Below are 24,865 nucleotides of genomic sequence, written 5' to 3'. Positions count from 1 at the left end.
CCCAGATAAAAAGGTGAATGTTCCAGTAGGGTGAAGGTGATCACCCAAGTCTATATGGTGGGAGGCAGGAGAAGCACCCTTTGAAAAAAGGGGGCGCATTTTAATAATCCTGTGCGGCAGAAAGCCTTGGAGAATATTCCTTGGTGCACAAGACGCCGGGGCAGAACTCTTAGAGTGACAGTGACAGGACCAAAGTGTCTCATCAGAGAAACTAGCTGCTCTGTGTCATTCTGAAAATGCTGAAACTTAGCAAGAGTCTAAATTGCTCCTACCAGGCAAACACTAAACCAGCCATGAGAAGATATCACCAGCCACAATGGCAGTGAGCTTTTCGAAGATGGGGCTGAGTGGCTGTTCTGCCACTCTAGCATTTTCTGGGGAGTTGGAGGCGCTGAAAGCCCACGTATGTCCACTTCCTGCAGTGTGGAGCTGCTTCGACCAATTTTGTCAAGGGTGACTTAGGCTTCCAGTCTGGCCCTGCTTCATAACATAACATGAAATAACATAACGTGTAATTGTACGGCACACGTTCACCCAAGGGTGTCTTTGCGCTGAATAACAGATGTTTATTGTTACCCAACTCAATAGTACTCATTTTATCAACTCCAGAAGAATGAGAGGCTTAGTTAGACCCACCAGGATTTTAACCTGTAACCATGAGGTCAAGCACTGACCTGTGCAGTGGACACAATTGTCCACTAAGCCAACGGACCCAGCCTCATCATACCTGAGAGGCAAATTCCGTCCTTCAGTGTTGATGTGCAAAGGGGGACTTTTCAGTGCCAAACATGTAGAAAGATCATTGCCGGGGCTTGAAGTTCCTCGTAGGAGCTTGCCGCTGGTGCGACTGAACGCTGAGGTGGCTAGTTACCAAGGATGAATACGCCTGAATCCACTTCATACCTCTTCCACTGTTCCACACTTCCTGTCTCTTTATTTCACTCTTACACATACTTTTTCATCCCTCCTTTCTTCATTTGTCAGTGTTTTCTGGTCTTTGTCTTCCTTAGTTTTGTTTCCTTTTCTGCCTGTCTCTCTTGACCTTGGCCGAAATCTGATGATAGGGAATAAAGTGCCAGTACTCACCACCTTCATCCACTGGCACAAGTTAAGCATCTGAAGCTGACGAGAGCTGTAGAGATAACTGAGGGTTAGCGGGAGGCTCGGGGAACTGAGTTTGAGGGGCAACCTCAGGAATTTAGATAGAGAAGGCGGCTACTGGGACCCCCGGCTGAGTACGACACCGCGGAACATTGCGGGAGGCGGAAGCTTTGGAGCTCTGAGGTTTCACTGGAGCCTGAGACCCTTAGGGCCAGTAAAGCACCACGGGAGCTGAGGGTAAACCGGACATTCCTGGAGACTCACGACTATGGTGAACACAATCCCCAAAGACCCGAGGGTGCCCAGGACCATCCAGGTAAGAGTGAGCAAGCACGGGCGGCTCCCCCATTAGGACGGAGGTGCATAGCCCCACTGCTCTCTCGCAGTACGAGAAGCAGAAACATGAAATGGTATGTTGAATACCATTTTATGTTTCTGCTTCTCGCACTGCGAGAAAACAGAAGTGTATGCCTGGTTGGAGGTGGGCTGGTCAGGGAGGAGTGGCTTGCTCAATGCTCTGGGCCCTGACTGTTAGGTCGGCCCTCTGGGGCCGGACAAACCAGTCATGCGCACTCTGGATTTTTTCTATGTAAGCTGCATGCAGCCTACATAGAGAAAATGGCCTCCCCATAGGCCCCAGCTGGGCACCATCCTTACCAATCACAACGCTGTCATTGCAGCGTTGTGATTGGCTGAGGGGAGGGGAGGGGGGAGGGAGGCTGCCTTCTTCCTGTTCCTGCCGGAGGCGGAAGAGCAGGAAGGCTGCAGGAAAATGTAGGACCCGGTCAGGATCGGAGGCGGCGCAGGACGCAATAAGGTAAGTTTTATTATTTATTTTTAAACCCTCCCCATGCGAAGCCCAAGTGAACCCCCACGCGATCCCCCCCACCTGCAAGTCATGCCAGCCGCGACTGTGAGCAAGAGCTGCAGAAGATAATGGGGGACTTGAGATGTGAAAGTGAGCAGGGGCCTTTGGGGGTCTCAGGGTAGCAATGTCTTTACTGATCTTGAGGGTGAGTGGGTCGTTTGAGGACCAACCGATGAGGCGCGAATCACCCAAGGTCTGAATGTGAGCAAGGCTCCTGGGTTCCTGAGGATGAACGTAAATCTCCAGACCTGAGGGTCAGCATGACGTTTGGCGTTCTGTTGGTCAGGGACAAGTGGGGATGGCTAAGGATGAGGGTGATAAGGACATTCTTGGATCTCGGGGTGAGCGGGCCGAGGGGCCTAAGGGTGAGCAGCAGATTCAGGGAGTGAGATGGAGATTTGAAACCTGAGGCTGAACGTCATGTGACCCGTGGGTGAGTCTCAGTTTAATAATGCCATTTTCAATCTTGACCAAAGGTACTCCTGTTACTAGCTCTAAAACACCTACCTTAGTGAAACACCCTGTCATAAACCTAGGGGCAGATTTACAAGCCACTTGCTACACTTTTGCGCCGCTATGGCGTCACTTTTTGTGATGCAGCAGCGGCATAAACAGTGCACCACATTGAGGTCCATTTACAACGTGATGCATCTAGGGAGATGCGTCACGTTGTAAAGCCCTGGATAACATTATACCTGTGTCAGGTATAATGTATGCAGGGTGGGCGTTCCCCTGCAAGAAGGCATGTAGAACTGATGCAGTGAAATTTACAAACACTTCACTGTGTCACTCTGCGCCTTCACTGCGTCACAATCCTTACGTCTGCTCAGACCAGGCGTACGGAATGACGCAAAGCCTTTCACTTGGGACTCCTATCTGTTGTAGGGCATTGCTGAGCAACGCCAGCAGGTGTCACTTTTTGAGTCAACAGATGCATTATAATTTCTGACGTATCTGTCAATCCTTGTGCCATGGTGCGCCGTATTGTAAATACGGCGCATCCATGGTGGCGCAAGGGTTTCGTATGGAGGTGCAGGGAACTGACGCATCTGTACAGATGCGTCAGTTTCTTGTAAATCTGCCCCTGAATGTTTTCCACAAAGTCACCATCTGCAAATGTGGGCCACTATATTTGGGGAGCCCGGGTTAATTTTTGGTCCCATTCCAACACTGGGAGATTCACCCATCACCCAACAGTGGGCAGCGTTTTACTGGTACGCCTGGGGGCAGTGACGTAATGTAAGTATGTAGCTGGTGCTTTTCCTATTACACCCAACTAACAGAGTTTCATGCCCACCGCTCAAAACGAACTCTTATTTCCCTATGCTAATCCACCACTTATCATCTTTGGGTTCCGGAGTAGCGTGCTACTTGCCGAAATGCGCTTCGACGCCTCGTCAGGGATAGTAAGAGCTATATAAATACAAATACAATACAAAACCTGGTGGTAGAGAGAAAGAACAGATGAGACAGCATTAGTTCCAGAGAGGGACTCACCTGTGTTTCCGAGAGGCTGAGGCTGCTGGCCAGCTGCTTCCTCTCGGCCCCCACCACGTAGTGGTTCTTCTCGAAGGCCCGCTCGAGCCGGAGTAGCTGGGAAGGGGAGAAGGCTGTCCGGATCCTCTTGGGTTTCCTGGCGAAGGGGCCGTGGAGCAGCAAGCTGTCCTGGGACACGTCGCTGCCTGCAAGAGATAGAGGCAGAGACCATCAAGAGCTAGCACCCGAGGCCACCCTCCGAGCAGGCGCGCGCGGGGGTGTGGCTGGGCGAGCAGCCGCCAATCACCTGCCCCCAATGGTTGCCCAATCAAGGTCAATGTGTTCAGATGGCTATTCATGCACCAATCAGAAACACCCAATGCCCTGCAATTCACCCATTACTGACAGCTGCACCCACACACCTTGTCCTCAAGACCTGGCTTATTACCCTACACGACACCACAAGCAGCATCACACGTCACTCAGGGTGACTTGGGTTATATTTGCTTAAATTGGTGTGATGTATGATGTCAGGATACTAATTTGGCAATTTATCATTTTTCCACAAATTGGAATGTTCTCAAGGGTTGTTATTCCTTCTTCAGGGGAAGATGCTGGATGGGAGAGTGCGGGGGCTTCAGGGGGTGAGTACCAGGGGGTAAATACCAGCCGCTGGTCACTTTCCAATGCAGAAGCAGGGGTCTCTCAGACCCAGTGTTGTGAATGAAACCCCCCATGTCACCAGTGAAACCCAATGGCACGCCCACGGGGCGCCCCCTCCCAGAAGAGGGGTCTGGAAAGTGCACCGGTGAACACATGTTCATTGCAAACACACCCCGAGCTGTGCTTTAATACATTAAAAGGCAGCAGTATTGAGGTGCAAAGCAATAATGCCAGTGGGGTCTAAGACGCGCGAGGAGGCCGCAGTGGGGCGGGGCCTCCTGTGATGTGAGCCGCCATCTTGGCTCAGCCGGCCTCTGTCCTCCAAATAACCACTGCGCACAAACCCTATTCTCGCCACAGGGCTACGTTTATTGCGCAAAATCCGTGATTTAAACTCGCCTTAATTTCACAGGCACAATGTTATAGACATGAATTATTTTCTACAATTTGCAGAAGCGTCAGCAGTGTACATTGTAGATTTTCTCAAATATGAAGTCTAGACTCAGACAAACTAGTTTCCTTACCAGCAGCTAACTAGTTCTTAAACATGACAAAGAATTTGATTAACGGCCGTCCCAAGCCACACTCTGAATATCACCTTTGTACGTTAATAATCAACCTCGTCATGACCCGGAAATAAAACCTGAGCATTCTGGTTACAGTCAGGGCCCTTTGTTAGCTGCAATGTGCAGACAGTGGCTTCAAAACCTCTGGATTCCACAAGCAGGGTCATTAGGCATATTTCAATTAAAACTCCACCTTATGACCAATGTTCTCAAACATGTTCCCTTTTTGCTGCGATCTTCCCGGATTCCCATGTTTTTCAGTTACTGTTCTCAAGCGGACTTTATTCCTGTTTGACTAAAGCCATCTTTTTCATGTTAGCCAATATAAATATGTAATATGCGAAATACATAACTGATATGATGTACAAAAATAAGCGTCTTGGGATTCTGGCAATATATATAAATTGCTCAGCCTTCAGGAACACGGGTAATATTGGGTCATAATGCATATACGTTCACTGCTCTCAGTCTGTGTGTGTGTGGGCGCGCGCACGGGCGTGTGTGTACATTAAGTACTCTCTCTTAATATATATATCTGTGTGTGTGTGTGTGCGCGTGTGTCTGTGTGCGTGCGTGCGTGTGTGTGTGTGTGTGTGCATAAATACTATATATATGTAGAGAGAGCGCACGAGCGTGCGGGACGGTACTTAACGTGTAAGAGAGACAGACAGATATATGCTCGCACAAACGAGAGACAGACAGATATATGCTCGCACAAACACACGCAGCAAGGTCAAGAATAAAAGTCTCTTTGTTAGAAGGAAACAAAGAGTTGATATCTTAATTAGACCCGCCGAATTGTTTATTTTCAGTATCTCGAGGACGCGCCGCCACTTTGCCTTGCAGTATCTCGAATCCAAGGCCGGGGTTCCAGGAAAGCTTGCAAATAAACAATCCCGCTGCCATATTCCATACATCAGCGTGTTTACGTGCGTGCACGCGCGTGGCTGCGCGCTCGCTACTGCAGGAGCTTTAGAATTGATAGGAAATATGACTTACTTTGATGTGATGCCCGTAATTCACTAAAAGTTGCGTATTCCTTAAATTAATAATTGTTCTCCTAAATTAAAATGTTTAACCAAAACTAAAGTCATGTGTTTTTACATGTTTTACAAAAAAAAAAACATGTAATGTGTGGAACGGAACATGTTCAATCCCAACAGCATCTTGGTTTGCAGGGTCACGCTATGTTTTCGTGTCAGCTGATTGTATGGCTGTTTGACTAGTCGTGATTCACACCCCTTATTTCACTGTCATGATGTCACAGCTGTGAAATATGCCCCATTAAGTAGGGAATGGCCAGTTTCACTGGTGTCGAAGCGTGGCAATGCACGGAGTTCATGGCGGCCCCAACCCACATGGCTGCGCTTCACCCTCACCCATAGCTTATCAGTCAGGGCTCTCTTCGTGGAAAGTGAACAGCACTTTAACATGCTGGGTGGAATCAGGGCCCTTTGTTAGCTGCACCCAGGGGCAGAGTCAAGGAGATCGTACCGCTGCTGTTAGATTGTGCGCATCAGAGCGCCTCCCCCGAAAGCTCCCCTTCAGAAGGGCAGAATACATATGTCTTTTCATTTTAAACCACCAAACTGCAGATCTAATATTTAACGAACTGTTTTAAAAAAACGCTTTTCTTCGGGAAACATTTTGGGTGCAAATTGCTTCAAAACAAATAATGCAAAGTCGCCTATTGGATAACTTGTGTTATTCTCCAATGGCGCGGTCTTGGGGTTCTGGTGACATTTACACCCCACCTGGCCCTCAGTGTAACTGTAATGTAACCTATGGGATTGTGTGTGGGGGGTGGGTGAATTCGCGCGCGCGTGTCTGTGTGTGGATACAACGCCACTGAGAGTGCATTAATCTAATAAATCATGAGAACAAATGATATTTAAATACCACCGCAACCTATAAATCGCATTTTATTGCAGAACATCTCATTGCATTTGTTGGCGCCTGGTGTTCAGAATAGCGACCTCGGAAGGATGAATGGCTGAATCAATCAGCAGTGTATAACTTAGATGGCAGCGGAAAGCCTTTTGTCGGTTTATTTTAAGCCCGTAAGACATGAGTGCGCACCCTTTAAACTGCACTCAGATTGTGACATGTTGAGAGCATCTGAGCCGACACCGCTCCTCCTTTCAGCAGCGCACTGGTTGCATCGTTGTGTTATGTTGTGTCATTGCTGGACAGCGCACTGGAACCGAGGCTGTGTTACACAAGAGGGTATGGGATTTAGGCAGGGCCACTCGAATTCGGGGACTGGGAAGCACAACATTACGCGGCACGTTGACTAAATATTACCAGCAAGAAAAGGCAAATTATGCGGCATAATGTGGCACGTTTTTGATACTGTTACTTCATTATTCTGTCATTTTTACACTTGGAAATACTGTCTGGGCAAGGGTGTCGCCTCATTAGTACCGGTTTAACAACCAAATACAGAGAAAGCTTCCGAGAGATGACCAGCTAACATTTGCAGAAGGTCTTTCAGGAGTGCGAACCCACGCGCCACGTTTACAGAAACTTTGATCTGATTGAGCTAGAGGAGCCAATTATTTTTTAATTTGCAGCTTATGCAGCCGATGATGGATTGTGTGGTAAATGTGGCAACATCCATATTTATGTGGAAAAAGCCGGGCTGCGGAATCACATAATTCCAGTGGCCCTGGTTTTAGGGAAAGCAGCAGCACGGGCATGAACCCTCGGAGCTCTCACGCTGCTTTGGCATCAACGCAGGCTCTTAAAGACAACTTTACAGCCCAGCACCGTCCTCTCTTTTCTGCCCCCTTCCTCCCTCTTCTTCTCTCCCCCCCCCCCCCTCCCTTCTGCCATCCCTCACCCTAGCACTCCCTGTAATTAGCCAACGGAGGTGTTCACTCCTCGCATACATCACAGGAGCCTGCCTTTGAAGGGCCCTTATCTTTGGCTCACATCGGGGTCGGGGTCAGGTCTGGGGAAGCCAGGGGTGCTGCTGGGGCGGCTGAGGAGGCCCCGGTGACTAATGAGCCGCCCCGGATGCCGCGGCCACCTCCGGGCAGGGAACCTGTACTGCTGGGTGCGGCCTCCAAACTGGGGAAGCGGGTTCGAGTCCCGGCGTCGGCTCAACATCCTGTGATTCTGGGCAAATCTCTGAATCTCCTGGTGCCTCAAACAAGGAGTGAGTGACCTTGTGTAATGTAACTAGCTCTTGAGTGAAGCTCTTCAATGCCTTCGGGGCCAGTTCGCCCTATATAAAACTGCAAAAAAATAGAACCTCCAGAGGGAGCCTATAGCTCCAAGAGGCGAGCGGCACCAACTGGGGTGGGGTTTACAGCTCCATCAATGAACGAATTACAGCTCCGCCTGCGGCTCAGATCTCCAGCCGGGACATGCAGCTCTACCCAGGGCTCACCACAGCTCCACTTGGGCTTCGAGCTCCATCTAAGGCCTGTAGCTTCAACCAGGGCTCACTACAGCTCCACTTGGGTTTAGAGCTCCATCTGAGGCCTGTAGCTTCAACCAGGGCTCACTACAGCTCCACTCAGGCTTAGAGATCCCTCTAGGCCTGCAGCTTCACTCAGGGCTAACCACAGCTCCAGTCGGGCTTAGAGATCCCTTTGGGCCTACAGCCTCATCCAGGGCTCACCACAGCTCCAGTCGAGGCCTAGAGCTCCAACCAGGCCATGAAGCTTCAACCAGAGCAGTCCACACCCAGAACCAACAGCTCCATCCGGGGCGTGCAGCTCCTTTTAGTGCTCACCACAGTTCCACCGGAACATGCAGCTTCATTCAGTGCTTACCACAGCTCCACTTAGGGCTTAGAGCTCCATCCGGGAGATGTAGCTTCACCGAGAGCTCACAACAGCTCCTCTCACAGCTTAGGGCACTGTCTGAGGGCTGCAGCTCCATTCAGCGCTCGCCACAGCTCGACCGAGGGGCCTAGAGTAATACTAGTAAGAAAAGCCCAATATAGCTCCCTTTGGTGCCTACAGCTCCACAAGGAGCCGGCGCCTCCACCCAGGGTCTGCAGCTCTGATCCAGCGCACACTGCTCGACCTACTGCCCACCACAGCACCACCCGAGGCCATAGTTTCTCTAACTGCCCACAGCATACCGCCCTCCCTTCCACCTATCCAGGATCTGCAGCTCAGTGACCCAGCGCCTACAGCTCCATACATTCAATGTGCACAGCTCCATCCAGTGCTCAGAGCCCTCAGGTCCTCCCATTGCCTACAGCTCCACCCAGCGCCCACCTTCTCCACGAAGTGGTCGTAGCTCCTGCTCCATACAGTAGTGCAGCTCCACCTAGCGCCCACCGCTCCATCCATTGCAGGCTACAGCTCCACTACAACCTAGAGGTCACAGCTCACCTGGTGCCCCCCAGGGCTCCAACAAGAACACAGGGCATCGCCCAGGATCACTCTCTAGTACCAACTGGTCCACCAGGTTCACCCCTGGGGCACGCCTACAACAAAACCCCTACAAGGGCCAGGAGTGCCCGCGAACACGGAACTAAGAGCCCAGAGTGCAGTGCGCGAGTTGCCTTTAGCACCAGTGAAACAGCCGAGCACCCTCGCGCAAGCGCACTGTTCACGTCCAGTCACTGTGCGTTCTATGTTATCTCGTTTTTACAAAGCATTAGTACACTCGAGCATGCTTCATGGCGCTTCACGGCATCAGCGTGTGTATCTATATTCAGTGCAGGCAACGACCCATATGATAGCTCAGTGAGTTGAGCCCTGGCTAAAGTGATCTTAGTGTATACGTTAGGTAGCTTCGAATCACAGGACGTCAACAACGATTTTTGGTTCCTTACTTATAGAACTGGATTTAAAAGCCGTAGGCGACTCCAATCATGGGATGTGCTGCGGTATTGTTCAATATAAGCATCGGTTCATTTTCATTTCAGCAGCTTTTAGTAGCGCTCCGCCTCCGCCTCGAAGCGCAAAGGGACGCCACGCATCAGCGAAAGCCACAGCGCAAGAATTAACAACCAACGGGAAAGAAATATAAGGAAGGAAAACACGAAGGGTAAATGAAAAGAGCACAGGATACGCGGTTTATTTTCAAAACATGTTTAGTAAAATGTACTCTGCCAAAGATAACCCTTAATTAATTTAAAATACTCGCTGGTGCTAGCAAGTGGCAGCGGTTCTTAGCTCGTGGTCCTGCCTCTTTCACCCCGAAAATGAGGACACTCGTTCCGTTTTAATTGGTTTAATTAAGTTGACTTTGTCTCTTAAACTCCACCTGGCTTTAGCAAGGATCGGCAAAGAGACATGTTTTGCTTCCGATGTTCATCTCGTGCGGCCCACTGGGGACTGGACCGGGGGTGCCGCCTAATTGTAATCTGCCCCCCCCCCACACACACACACATGCAGACACGCACACCACCACCCTCAATCAGGTAGCTATATATGTGGGCGCGTCACTGACTAATTGGCTAGAATCCCTCACCTTAAACTTGAATAACCTGAATAAAGTCTTTATTGCTCGATTCACAAAAACCATTGCAATTAAAACATTCACTCACCTAATGTGCTGACAGGAAATGGGGCGCATCTGTGTGTGTGTGTGGGGGGGGGGGGGGGGCAAGGACAGAACCCCAGGCTCTGCTGGGAACAAGTCAAGGGTTGGCACTTAAAACATCTGCCCCTTAAAAGGAAAACTTGCGAACATGAAATAAAGCAACGAAGACATGTCTGGTGCAAACCACGTCATCATTTCTGTGTGCGTTGGGTCAGAGGCGTGCACAGAGCATGCGCACTTTGTCAGTTGTTGAAGAGAATGCGCCAGGACAGCGAGGGGGAAACGGGGCCTCTGAAGTGGGTCACTTTAATAGATGCCCTTAGCCAATCTAAGGCACGATGCGGGATAACTTTACTGAGGGCCAATTATTTCATATATTGGGCCCGGCAATGATGCTTCAAAGTGGGCGCTACAAAGCTCCCATGGCAGATAAGGAGCCCGAAGGCGCAGAAGAAATTTGACGAAGATCACACAACTGGGTTTACTGGGCAAAAGTTGGAATTCGAGTTTAAGTTTTCTGACTTCACCAAAGAAAGCCTCAAATCACATCATACCTGTACTTGAGGGTCTCAGGCGATGGCAGGATCAAAGTTCAGGTCTGATGTACCCCCAACTCGAGCCCTGAACGTAACGTATATATACTTGGGCTCAGGCAGGCATTGGATAGATGCGAAGAGTGGCATTTGACTGCGTCCAATCAGACCCCCAGGTCCTATGTCTGCTCAACTCCTGTCCAACCGGGTGGAACGGGGGGCAGGTGAGAGAGTGTGCGCGGTCCTAAACTCTGCATCCCCCTCGGAAGGGAGGGACAGACAACCAGCTCTTCGGGAAGCCCCCGGAATATTCACTCTTGCCTTCGAGTGAACTCACCACAGAACAGGGGTGCGATGGAAAGATCACTGTTCTAGGGGTGGGGGGGTTGGGGGTACAGTACTCAATCATGTCTGGACTCTACCCTCCCCTTCTTAGCGCATTTTCATCCCTCTCCCCTCAAGCGCTCCGAAGGATCCGAAAGGAAATGCGTTACGCATGATGCGTAGCACTTTAGAACATCTTAATGAATACAGCACATCTCCTCGAGGCGCTGCTTGACACTTCGTGCTCAGTTGATCACTCATCACCAGGAGCCCCGTGTGTAATTATCCCTGGGACCCCGGAAGCTGCTGCCTTTGGTCCTTTAAATCATCGGCTTTTTTACTTGTTTGTTAGTGCCTGGCATTGAAGCGTAGAGCGCGAGCGCTTTGAGGCCGAACTAAAGCACTACAGGTGTAAACACACATGATACATGACAGGGCGGTTGGCCCGATCTGCAAAGCACACAAAACATAGAGCCATCCTGTGGGGGAGGGGACAAGAACATGATTTTTGTCAGTTTAGCGACAATTGTGATAATGCGTGTTGAGGCAGAAGGCCGCGCAGTTATCTCCGGGTGACACACGTACCCCGAAGCAGAATGCCTGTAAGAGAAGGAACGGCTCACTCGGGCGCGGGCAGAGTCCATACTGCTGATGGTAAAAGCGAGATCCTTTTTAGAGCGCTCCAGGCGTTCACGCGCCTTTCCCGGAATGATTTTAATTACTAGGGTTGTGCACCATAAATTGTTGACTTCAGTGGCCTTTAATTGCTTGAAGATTAACTGGAATATAAACCTATCCGTTCGGTGAGCAGCGACCATCTTACTTGTTTGAGTAAATTAACGAGACACCAGTGCGAGGGGAAAATAGTGAAAATATACCAGTGCATGGGGGATTATTGAAAATACACCTGTGTATGGGGGAATTCGTGAAAACACCCCTGCGCACGAGGAAATTAATGAAAAGACACAGTGCATGAGGTATTTAGAGAAAATATACCAATGCATGAGCGAATTCGCCAAAATATACTTGTGCATGCCAACATTAGTAAAAAATATACCTGTGCATTGGGAAATTAGTGAAAATACACCAGTGCCCTGGGGAATTAGTGAAAATATAGATGTGCATGAGGGAATTTGCGAAAATACACCTATATGTGAGTGGATTATTACAATGAACTGATGCACGAGTAAATAATGAAAAAACAGGGTATGGGGTTATTCTTCAAAATACCCCAATGCATGGCAGATTCGGCGAAATAAACACCCGTGCATGGGGGAATTTGTGGAAATACACCAATGCATGGCCGAATCGGCGAAATAAACACCTGTGCATGGGGGAATGTGTGGGAGTACACCAATTCATGGAGAATTAGCGAAAATACAACTGTGTATAGGGGATTTGTGAAAATACACAAAAACACGGTGAAATTTTGGAAACTACACCAATGTATGGAGGAATTCGTGAAAATACACCTGCGCATGTTGGTATTTGTGAAAATACACTTATGCACGAGGATTAAGTGGAAATATACGCATGCATTGAAAACGATGTGAATACATGCCTGCATGGAAACATTTTTTAAAATACACGCACGCATAGGGAATACTTGGAAATACAGGTATGCATGAAAACAATTGTGAAAATACACCAATGCATGGGGGAATGAATCAAAATATACCTGCTCATGGTGGTATTTGTGAAAATACACCAATGCCCGAGGAATAAGTGGAAATACAAGCATGCATTGAAAACTTTGTGAAAATACACCCATGCATGGGGAATACGTGGAAATACACACATGCATGGAAAAAATTGTGAAAATACACTTATGCACGAGGATTAAGTGGAAATATACGCATGCATTGAAAACGATGTGAATACATGCCTGCATGGAAACATTTTTTAAAATACACGCACGCATAGGGAATACGTGGAAATACACGTATGCATGAAAACAATTGTGAAAATACACCTATGCATGGGGGAATGAATCAAAATATACCTGCTCATGGTGGTATTTGTGAAAATACACCAATGCCCGAGGAATAAGTGGAAATACAAGCATGCATTGAAAACTTTGTGAAAATACATGGGGAATAAGTGGAAATACACACATGCATGGAAAAAATATGAACATACACTAATGCATGGGGAATAAGTGGAAATACACACAGGCATGGAGACATTTCTGAAAATACACTCATGCATGGGGAATAAGTGGAATAACACGCATGCATGGAAAAAATGTGAAAATACACTAATGCACGGGGAATAAATGGAAATAAAAGCATGCATGGAAACATTTGTGTAAATACTGCACACACAGCTAAGTTCGTAAATGCTGATGAACGTTCGTCTCAAACAGTTGTTTTGAGATACTCAGAAAACAAATACATTCAGATACCAAAACCATACCGTGTAACGACACAAAAGTGATGTGTCCCTGATACTACACTTGATCTTGGCCAAAAGGCCGAGAAGAGATACAAAAGGGATGTCTCCCTGGATGTGAAGCACACGCGATAACGTGCCTGCCTCTCCTCCGCACACTCATTGCTGCGTGGGGATGAGTATCAAAGATAGGGCCGTGCGAGCTGGACTCAGAGTAATGAAGATTACCAGTGTGTAATTGAAATATCCCGTCCTTCAGGTATGCCCAGGAGCATCAGTTTTAACTGATAGGAGCAGGTCTCGGGGTCTTTTCTATTGTACTTCTTTAAGAACCTGTTCGTAAAAGAGTCCAGTGAACTAGCCACCAGCACAGACTGTTTAACGTCCCTACTGGTCGATTTTAATCCGTCAATGGTCAATTAAACATGTATGCAATGAGAATATTTAAACCATCGCCTTCAAGCACCGAGACGCAATTCAATATCCAGTGTGAGCTGCGGATGTATGGATAATTAACAACGGATGGCTGCGTCACTGGCTTAACATACCAAACATGAGTGTGTTTTTCCTAGATTTCATTGCGGCCACAGAGGAGGCAATAAATGTTTCTGGTTTTGAGCGCACAACTCCGGAAATCTCTACTCCCAGACCAGAGGAGCCAAACAAAGCTGAAAGCCTTAAAAAAAACAACTCAAAAACAATTCTTTTTTGATGAAGCTTCCTCCCCCTTCCTGACACAGGTGGTGGGCTCGCCCTCCACGCGTGGGGAACAGATTCATATGCCTTCTCCAGGTCTTTCAAAGGCTCCAAATGCATCAGGAAGGGATTTTCAAAGTGGTTCAATGTGTGTAAATTCACCAGTGCCTCAATGTGGCTTCTGGGCACCGGCTGGTGCTATCAAAAGCAATGGTACAAGGAAGGGCACATCTCGCCATCAAAAGTGCCATCAACTCAGACTTTCTTCAAATTGGAACCAAAGCTTAAAACACAAAAGGGAAGATTTCTCCTTGATTCTGAGAATAAAACCCCCAGGGGCGTGGGACTTACCACCAAGCTTTAGTCTTTCTCCTTCACTGCTATGGAAGGATATATTTAGCAGCCGATCCTATGAGCAGCAGCTCAGTTAGCCCTGCCCCGCTGCCAAGGCGCACAGTGCACCCGCCTCGATGCCCAGCTCCCCACCACAAAGTGTTTACCGGATGCAGTGTGTTTGTTTGTTTGTGGTCGTTGCTTGTTGCGTTGCGTCCCACACTCTAATTATCCCTATTGACAGGCTCATAGATGCAAATTACCTTCTTTTAAGCAGTTCTCTCCTGTTGTGGTGATACACAGGGATTGCAGCAGGAAATCCCATGTTTGGGGCGCACTGCATCAGTGGCCATTGTTGTAACGGGCACTTGTGGCGCACAAACCCTTGCTACGCAAGACGTAACTGGCCTTCTAGTTATGATTTGGGTCCAGTATCCAAGGCACATTTCGTGTTATAATGTTTGCGTTGTCGCGACAAGAGAGCTGGCTGGAAGAATGCGGCTCCCTGACAAGGAGCACCCTATTTGAAGGCCTCTATTTCAGCCGATGACGTTGGTATTTCTTAGACAAAGATATATATATATATATATATATATATATATATATATATATATATATATATATATATATATATATATATATATATATATATATATATATATGTATATATATATATGTATATGTGTGTGTGTGTGTATATGAATGTGTACATGTATATATATTTGAATGTGTATATATATATACACATATATATATATATGAATATATATAATATGTATATATATTTAATATGACATGGCAGTGAAAATCAATGTGGGCCAATAACTCTTGTTTTTGGGGCGCCTCTACTGTAGTCGTAAACGTGCATTAACACATTTTTTTTCAACAGCGCAAGGGCCATATTCAAGTTTGTTACCATAATCACAGCAACATTGACACGTGTAAAGCAGGTTTTACTTCCTCCCAGAGCATGTAACGATGACTTTGGACAGGGAAGAGCTCTGCTAATAGTCAGGAAGGCTCTTCTTCTGTGCGGTTCTGTCTGACAGCATTAACCCCTTGCATCCTGGCTTTGGTTTACAAGAAATACAGATGAGCAAGCCATGGCATGAACCACATCTGGAGCAGAGTGTGACGTGCTGTTCATTGTCATTGTTAAGGGAGGGGGAGGCCATAGATACACAATATTATAAACAAAAATATCTATTGGGGACGAGTGATAAATCCATGAGATATTCGAGTTTTCAGCCCAGCCCTCTCTGGCTTTGGGCTTCCAGTGGGCTTGGACTTGGAGCCTCTCCCAGGCAAACCTCTCTGCAGGTCCAAGGCACAAAGAGTTAGTGGCCAGGCGACCTCAGAGTTACTTCCGGCTCATGTCGAGTGTGTGAGGGGGTCCCTGAGTGTCTGATGGGCGCTCCAGGACATCGACCCCAGTCCAACATGGCGACCAATACTCAAGGGTGTATATCTTGGTCATGGAATCGGAGTCAGATGTACAGTTCGTCGTAGAACACATTTACACACACACACACACACTCACATACACACATCAACACACACATACGCACACACACATACACACACATACAGATACACAAACACATGTATGAGACATTCCTCGTCAGTAGGAATGCATTTACGAATACAATTTCCCAGAAGTTGTTTATGGCTTGGAATTTTACATTCGTATATCCCAATTCTGCGCGTTAATTCCCCCGTAAGTGGGCAAAGGTGTCTGAGAACCAGGACCCAAGTTTGTTAAAACACCAGGACATTGTGGGGGTTCAGCCTTTCCCCTTCCCAGGCTGATGCAAGGGCTAATAAATACCTTTGTTTCAAGTGCTATGAGATAAGACAGTCTTTTTAAGGCGCTATGTAAGGGATGAGTAATGGTATTAGCCGCCCTTGTACTCCGGAAAGTTGAAAGGACGGTGACGTGCTCTGTGCTCCACTCGGATATTGTGGCCTTACTCGGAGTTAATTCACAAGACGGAAATCTACAAAGTGCATACACGAGTGTGTATAAAAGTGTAAACATTCCAAAGCATACGAGGTAAATACATCAAAAGTATACATTCTAAAACCTAAGATGTAAATATATAGAATTGTCTTCATATAAGCTTGAAACCTACACAGTGTATACAAATGTAAACAGTCCCAAACACAAGATGTATCATGTTAATATATAAATATATAAACATTCCCAAAAATATAGTCTAAATATATAAAGATGAACACATTATAAAAAAAGAAGGAAATGTATTAAAAATGTAAGCATTCCAAGACACAAGAGGTGAATATATAAAAATGTATACATTCCAAACATAACATGTAAATATATCAAAATGTATACACTTTAAAACATGAGATGAAAAAGGGTATTTTTTATCTTGTAGCCTAATAATTTGGTTGACACAGTCACTCATGGGCATTTCTCTGTTTATTTTTCGTTTGTTGTGTTGTTTTGTGGCTGGTTTTGTGGTAGTGGAACCCCAGGAATTAAACTGGATAAACCCCGTTCCGTCGGAGTCACACCGAGGGTGGACGGGGCTTACCAGGAAACAGCTCTCCCCGTCGGGAGCTGAAAGACACAGGTTCACCAGAGTAACTGTATTTCAATAGGCCCTGGGCACGAGGCCTCCCGACATGCTGTCATGGGCACGAGGCAAGGGGTATATGGTCATTGTTTTCCCGCAGGTCCTGTCACAATGGAAATGGGACGCGCTGTCGCTGCCCGGCCCCTGCCTCGGTGCCCAGTCAGATGGGCTCGGATGGCACAGCGCTGGCACGGATTACAGCCCCCTCCTTGTAGTATCTGCGTTGGTGAATGTTTGTTCCTTCAGGGCACCTCTGTATTCTGGGAGATCAGGATTTCGGGGGGAGAAGGGGTACCCCACAGATAAGACGATAGCAATAATAGTCTTTACGGTTTATATAGCGCACGTAGTCAACTGAAACATCTCTTGGCGCTTAAATCCTGCCGCTTGGAACTCCTAACTGGGTGGCTCTCCCGCTTGTTGAGGGGGAGTAACCTTCCATCTGCACACTTGCCCAATTTAAGTGTCTCACAACAAGGTGTGTTTTGTTGTGTGATAGAGGGCGCGCTTCTGCCGGCCTCTCCCCGCGCCCTAAAAAACAGGGTGGCCGAACCGAGGCAGACTCCACTGAGACACAAATAGAGGTACCATATTAACTGGAAGTACATGAGAAGTAAATAAAAGGAAGAGGGGCAGATCACATCATTTGCACAAGTCCCATACAATGTTGCACTAATAGTGTGGAACGTTGCACGGACTGCTTTCCAGTGGTCAGCGGGTGAAAATTTCGATTTGGCATCTGTCACTCAGGAAAAATGTAAATCCTGCCCTGGTCGCCAGAGCAACAGTTGCTGCAAAACTGTCAAGTGTGGATAAAACTTTTCGGCCCGGAAGCAGTGCACTGGTGCCCGACACAAGTTCAGTTCATGTGATAGGGCCTCAAAGTGCATTCATACGTCTTTATTTCACGAGTTAAGAGTTTTGTAAAGCGCCGTATGTATCAACGCTGCGCAGTAGGGCAGTTCGCCGCTCCAAGTTGCACGTATTCCTTAAGCGCCAAGATGCCCTTGGGCACAGCCGCGCTTCAAATATATAAATGATAAAAATGTACTGTAACAGCCCAACTCTTGCCCTCTTTCAACACAACTCATTTTCCCCATTTTAAATTTGTATTCTTATCGCTCTCAGTCTTAGCTAATCAGCGCCTCTGATAAGAATTTCAGCAGTCCGGCCAGCAGCAGTTGACTGCTTACACGCCATAGCCAGCAGCGAAAGGCAGCAGAATGGGCTGCTGAGGAGATAACTTAATCTTTTCTTCCCTCCCCAGAACAAAGGCTCCCTCCCTTTGATGCCCCCCCCCCACTCCTCCTTTTACCCGGGATCAGTGAAAGCTCCGCGTGGATTTGCATGTGTAACTGGGTAATGAGGGGGAGGCCAGGAGCCGGTGCTGGAGTTCGGAGAAAAACACGTTTTCGTGTACAAATTTGTTAACCCCCCAAACCCCAACCCCTCCCTCTTCCCTAGTCCTTTCTTGTACTTTTTTTCTGCCCTTCTTTTGTGCTTCATCGCCCTCTTTAACTAATCACGGCCTTTAATTCCTCGTTGACAGATTAGAATAATCGTTTGGGATTGGCCGGTGCCTTTTGTAGCGTTGCGTGTATACTACACCGCGAGCGCTTAGAGTCCTGTTGGGAGGCGCTGTCCGAGAGGCGTACATGGTACCGCGGGTTCAAGCCCCACCGTAAATAAAAGCACATCATAATAAAATGATTTTAAAAAAAGCCAAACTGATGTTTTAAGAAATATCCCTTGAAGACAAAATGAAACTCCACCTAGAGAACCAGCCGTGACCCTAACAATGAAATAGAGCAAGCGCCTAGCACAGCATAAGGCGCTGTCTGAGTGAACCGTACGAGCTGAGGGGTGATCAGGGTAAAGTTAAAAGGTGCCGAAGCTAACTAGTCCTTCCGCGCTCTCAATTTGCAGGTAAGTGACAGGGTGTGATAAATATATGAACATTTTTGGAAGTGCTTCTATTAAGTAGGTGAAATGTGAGGTTATTTATTGTAAAGAAAGAACATTCTTTTTCATCAAAGTATGTGTTTCCGCGCATTGTCAATCCAGGGGAAAATATTCCAGAAAACTGGTCAAACGGTGGCAAAGTCATAAGAAGACCGAAAAACAATTTCCTGCCTTACACCCAGGGACAACTCCTACTGGATAATTATATATATATATATATATATATATATATATATATATATATATATATATATATATATATATATATATATATATATATATATAGATATATATATATATATATATATGTTTCTCATTGCCTACGTACATCAATCCGTACCTAGTAGGAGATGTGCCCCGTGCTGGTGGGAAAATGCCCTCTTGAATAAATGCACAAAGCGGCAGAACTAGCTTTGATCCCGGCAGTAATTATCGCCCCCGCTTCACGTCTGTAATTGACGACATCTGACTGATCGCCAAATTAGGTACCAATTATTTGCCGCGTCCTAATTATCTAACCTAAAATCCTTTTTTTCGACAAACAGTTTCGGTAAAGTGCAATGTTATGTTGAAATTCAGGTGGTTTGAAAAAGATCTTGGTCGCCACTGCTCTGTGTCCGAAGTGCGAGTTCACTTATCACTGGAAGGTTCATATTCTGGTAAAATAGTGCTATATTCGAAGCCTGGATTTGCCTCATCTGGGGCACACGCTGCATTTCTGTAGACCGCAGTCCCCTTATTTCGGGCGTTTAGAAACAGATTTCACGGCGCTATATAAAAAGTGAATGTACATTGTATTGGCATTGTTTCTGTACATGGCCAACATGCGTGTTCTCTACGCACTGTCCACTAAACAGGTAAATACGTTTATCCTGCGGCTCGTTTGTAGTTTGTAGTGTATTCTGCGTTCAAAGACGTTAGTAGCTGAAAAATGCGGAAGTGAACAAGTCAAGATTTGAGTGAAAAAGTCTCCTGCCCCGGTGTCCCTTTACAAATTAGCTATCGAGAGCGCCGCCTCTGTCCCCGTCTTGTTTAACCTGTCAGTGGTGCGACAGGGACAGTGCCCGCCACGTGCGGCCGGAAGTGGGGTGCGTGGAGGTACGCGGAGAATCAAAGCGCGAAGTGAGCACCTAGCGCTGTCGTCTAATGCTTACATCTATAGCTCCTAAGCTGCATTTCATTCAAAAAAGGCGGCGCGTGCTCATGTTTAAGGTGCCCACGGTCTGTGCGCTTTAATCTGTAGGCAGATGAAACCGCTCTACGACGCGCTCCTAACAAGCGCCCTCTGACGCGCACCAGGGCTGCCTCTGAGAGTGCACTGCCGAGTGCGTTGAAAGAGAGTTTACTAAGGTCACAATTACTCTTTATTTGCCAATTACATTAGAATGTTAAGATTCACCCCAGGAATCTAGTCATTCATTGATTCGTGGGTATTTCCATCCCCCACCCGTTTGTTCTTTCTTTCTTTTCTCTTCTTTCTTTCTTTCTTTCCTTTCCTTTCTCTTCTTTCTTTCTTTCCTTTCTCTTCTCTCTTTCTTTCTTTCTTTTCTCTTCTGTCTTTCCTTTCTCTTCTGTCTTTCTTTCTGTCTTTCCTTTCTCTTATGTCTTTCTTTCTTTTTCTTTCTTCCTTTCTTTCTTTCTTTCTTTCTTTCTTTCTTTCTTTCTTTCTTTCTTTCTTTCTTTCTTTCTTTCTTTTCTCTTCTGTCTTTCCTTTCTCTTCTTTCTTTCTTTCTTTCCTTTCTCTTATGTCTTTCTTTCTTTTTCTTTCTTCCTTTCTTTCTTTCTTTCTTTCTTTTCTCTTCTGTCTTTCCTTTCTCTTCTTTCTTTCTTTCTTTCCTTTCTCTTATGTCTTTCTTTCTCTTTCTTCCTTTCTTCCTTTCTTTCTTTCTTTCTTTTCTCTTCTGTCTTTCCTTTCTCTTCTTTCTTTCTTTCTTTTCTCTTCTTTCTTTCCTTTCCTTTCTCTTCTGTCTTTCTTTCTTTCTTCTGTTTCATGTATGCAGCTGTTCATCCGTTTCCATTTGCTTTTATTCACGAGGCACACCGTCCTACCAGTTTCCTCACTTCGTTCTTTGTCACTATCCCCAAGCACTAGTGATGCCCATGTCTTGAACAAGCAGACACTGCTGTTTTGATTGATCCCCTTGCACTAGTGATAATTATGATATGAAGGTGCAGTCGGTGGTGTTTTCACTAACATTCTTACTCTAGTGATAGGTATGTCATGGAGGTGCAGTCAGTGGTATTTTCACTAGCAACTGCCAAGCCCTTGTGCAAATGTTATCCCTGCCATGAAGCGCAGACAGTGGTGACAGCCGAGTCAGAAAGGGCGGGCTAAGTCCTTCATCGAGTGCGAGCCGTGCCACGAAGTGAGGACAGTGACAACTCCACGCACGCGCTTGCACTAGTGATTGCCATGCCATGGAGCTCAGACAGCGGCATTTCACTACCTCCTGCACTAGTGACGGTCACGGCGTGAAGAGCAGACACTGGTATTTGCATTAGCCCCTTGCACTAGTGATAGTCACACCATGGAGGGCAGTTAGTGGTGTTCTCGTGAACCCCAACTGCATTCGCGATAGCCATGGAGAGCAGTGCTGCTTTCACTAACCCCTCGCACTAGTCATAACCGTGCGTGCAGCGCAGACAGTGGCATTTTCACTAACCCGTTGCACCAGTGGCAGTCTTTCCGTGAAGTACAGAGTGTATTTGTACTACTCCGTTACACCATAGTCACATCATGAAGCGCCGCCGACAGTGGTCATTTCACTACCCCTTGCACTATTGGAAGGCATGCCATGGGAAGCCGACAGTGGTATTGTCTCTGCCCCCTTGTACTAGTGAAAGTCACACCATGACGCTTGGACAGCGCTATTTTCACTCCCCTTGCACTAGTGAAAGTCACACCATGACGCTTGGACAGCGCTATTTTCACTCCCCCTTGCACTAGTGAACGTCACACCATGACGCTTGGACAGCGCTATTTTCACTCCCCTTGCACTAGTGAAAGTCACACCATGACGCTTGGACAGCGCTATTTTCACTCCCCCTTGCACTAGTGAAAGTCACACCATGACGCGTAGACAGCACTATTTTCACTCCCCCTTGCACTAGTGAACGTCACACCATGACGCTTGGACAGCGATATTTTCACTCCCCCGTGCACTAGTGAGAGCCAGGTTGAACCCAGTGCACAGAGCTGCCCCCTGCTTACCTTGAAAGCGGTGCCCGAAGAACCGGTTCCGCAGCACCCAGGGGTAGAAGTTGAGGGGGTCCCTGTGCTGGGGTCCGAAGAAGGAGTGCGGGTGCTGCAGGTGCGAGGCGCCCAGCTGGTGGGGGTGCACGGTCAGGGAGGGGTGGCTGACGGCCTCGGGGAAGACCAGGTGCTCGGGGCTGCTGTAGAGGGGCCGGCCGGCCGAGCTGGGGTGGAAGCCGTTGACGAAGGCGTCGGCCGCCGCGCCCGGGTAGTTGAGGGCCGTGGGCCGGATGGGCTCCTCCGAGCCCGGGTGAGTGTCCTTCGCCACCAGGGACTCGATGGTGAAGCAGCGCTTGGTCGCCGGTTGGAACATAGTTCTCTTGTTTTGGGCGGCGCGGAAGGGAGGGGTTGAGTCCACTTGGTAATGGTCCTTGGTGTGCCCAGGGATGCCCTCTCTGGCACGCGAGGCTCGGCCCTCCGCTCCTCTACCCTAGGAGAGGGTGTGGGGAGCCGCTGTGCTCCATGGAGAGACTGTGTTCCTGCGGGCGTGGGGTCTGCTGTCTTTGGGGAGTCTGTGCCTCTCTGTGGTTATTGCAGGTCTCTTCTTGTAGCTCCGTGGGCCCCTGTACCGGGCTGTGGTTACTCTGGGTCCCTGTAGCCCTCACACGCCTCTGTGGCTTCCTGTAGTAGTCGTACGCCTTTATAGCGCCCAGAGGCCTCCCTGCGCTCACTTCTGTGATGTGCTGCAGGTCTCTGTGGTTATTGCAGATCTCATCTTGTAGGTCTGTGGGCCCCTGTACCGGTCTGTAGATACTGTGGGTCCCTGTAGCCCTCACACACCTCTGTGGCTTCTTGTAGCAGTTGCACGCCTCTACAGCGCCCAGAGGCCTCCCTGTGCTCACTTCTGTGACGTGCTGCAGGTCTCTGTGGTCATTGCCGATCTCTGGGCCCCTGTACCGGTCTGTAGGTACTGTGGGTCTCCCCAGCACCTACACTCCTCTGTGGCTTCGTGTAGTAGTTGTACGCTTCTTAGGCGCCGGGCGGTTTCTAGGCGCACTTCTGTGATGCTGGCTGCTGTGAGTCTCTGCAGTTGTGCATGAGTCGGTGGTTCGAGTTGTCTGTGGTGTCTCGTTGCCTGTAGTTACTGCAGCTCCCTGTAGTTGATACAGCTCCCTGCAGGAGGTATAGCGCTGCGTGACCGCAGTTGCCCAGCAGTAACTGCCCTTCGCTGCAGTGCAAGCGGTCTCTGCAGCTGCTGCGGCTCTCTGTCTGCTGTCTCTGCTGCTCGCAGGGATGAGGGAGCAGGGTAGGACCCCTCGCCTCGGGTCCTCAGCAGCCAATCCGCGAGGGGATCCTTGCTGAGCAGTGCAAATAGTGCAGTACCTGAGAGGGGCGCGCTGATTGGACACCCTCACCTGCCCAAAGGTTGGGAAGGGCATTAGGAGAGCGGGGGATGTCTCGGAAGAGCTGGACGGGAGCATGTGCAGAGAGCAGGAGGCAGGGCCGGGGGCGGGGCTGGGGCAGAGCCCGGCTGAGCAAGAAGAGGACCCGCCTCTAGCCGCTAGCTTCTGTGACAGCATCCTCTGAGCCCCACCTCCCGCGCGCAGAGCAGCGGTGGACTGACCTGGACAAGGGGCTGAAGGATGAGAGAGAGAGAGAGAAAGAAAGAGAGAGAGTGAAGGGGGGGGGGAGAGAGAGAGAGAAAGAGGGGGGAAGAGAGAGAGAGAGAAAGAGAGAGAGAGAGAAAGAGAGAGAGAGAGAAAGAGAGAGAGTGAAGGGGGGGGGAGAGATAGAGAGAGAGAGAGAAAGAGGGGGGAAGAGAGAGAGAGAGAAAGAGAGACAAAAGCGTAATAAAAAGTGAGGGTCGGTTAGAGCTAGATGATAAGGAAGACAACAATGAAAGAAAGCTGGGAAGGAGTGGGAGAAAAGGGAAACAAGGAAGGCAAAAACAATTAAAGAGAGAAGACAAAGGGAAAGCGTGAGAGAAAGAGAAAATGACAAAGATAAGAAGAAAGGCAGGAGGGGATGGAAGAGATCGAAAGAAGGGAGGAGGAGAGGGAAACGATACAGACGTACTAAAAGAGGCAAAAGGGAAGGGGAGAAATAAGAGGCGTGGAGGAATGAAGCCAGACAGAGAGGAAGAATGAAAGAAATGGAGAAAAATGAAGAATAGACGAGGAGAAAGAGAAACAAAGAGCGGGAGACAGAAAGGGAAATGAGTACAAGCGGAAATATAATACATAGAAAAACTGAAACTCGGAGGAGAGGAGCAGGCGATCGGGATTGGGGAAAGAAGAGAGAGAGAGAGGGAAACTGGAATCAGAGAGAATAGAGGCGGAGGGTGGGAGAAAACATAGCAAAAGACGACACGAGAAGTAAAAATAGGAAGAGAACGAAGAAAGAAAGACAACAAAAATCGATAAAAAGAATAAGTCAATAAAGAGACCGAATCAACGGATCAGAGGGACAAGAGGAAACATAGAAAAAAAAGGGCGATACCTAAGAATGAAGTAGGAAAATAACAAAGGAAACAAAGAGAAGATATAGAAGAGATAGAGAATGAAACACATTAAAGAAGAAGTAGACGGAAACGTAACAGCTGTCGGCATAAACATATAGACAAAGATAAGTTAAAATAAAATCTAAGAAAT

General features: G+C 47.9%; 1 protein-coding gene and 1 pseudogene across 1 annotated transcript in view; both read right to left on the bottom strand.

Annotated features, from left to right (window-relative positions):
- Positions 1-23,610, bottom strand: part of LOC146863328 (homeobox protein EMX1) — a 61,628-nt gene extending 38,018 nt beyond the window's left edge. The window contains exons 1-2 of the mRNA XM_085642758.1: positions 22,233-23,610; positions 3,467-3,651 (exon numbers count right to left, since the gene is read on the bottom strand). Coding sequence (XP_085498884.1) covers positions 3,467-3,651; positions 22,233-22,587 — 540 coding nt within the window. The 5' untranslated portion in view covers positions 22,588-23,610. The remainder of the gene's footprint in view (positions 1-3,466; positions 3,652-22,232) is intronic.
- Positions 13,388-13,527, bottom strand: LOC146863329 (U2 spliceosomal RNA; annotated as a pseudogene).
- Positions 23,611-24,865: the final 1,255 nt, after the last annotated feature.

The sequence above is a fragment of the Triturus cristatus genome, chromosome 2_2 (assembly GCF_964204655.1).
Source record: "Triturus cristatus chromosome 2_2, aTriCri1.1, whole genome shotgun sequence".
In the NCBI taxonomy this organism is placed as follows: domain Eukaryota; kingdom Metazoa; phylum Chordata; class Amphibia; order Caudata; family Salamandridae; genus Triturus; species Triturus cristatus.
This window is presented reverse-complemented; position numbering and strand designations above follow the sequence as displayed.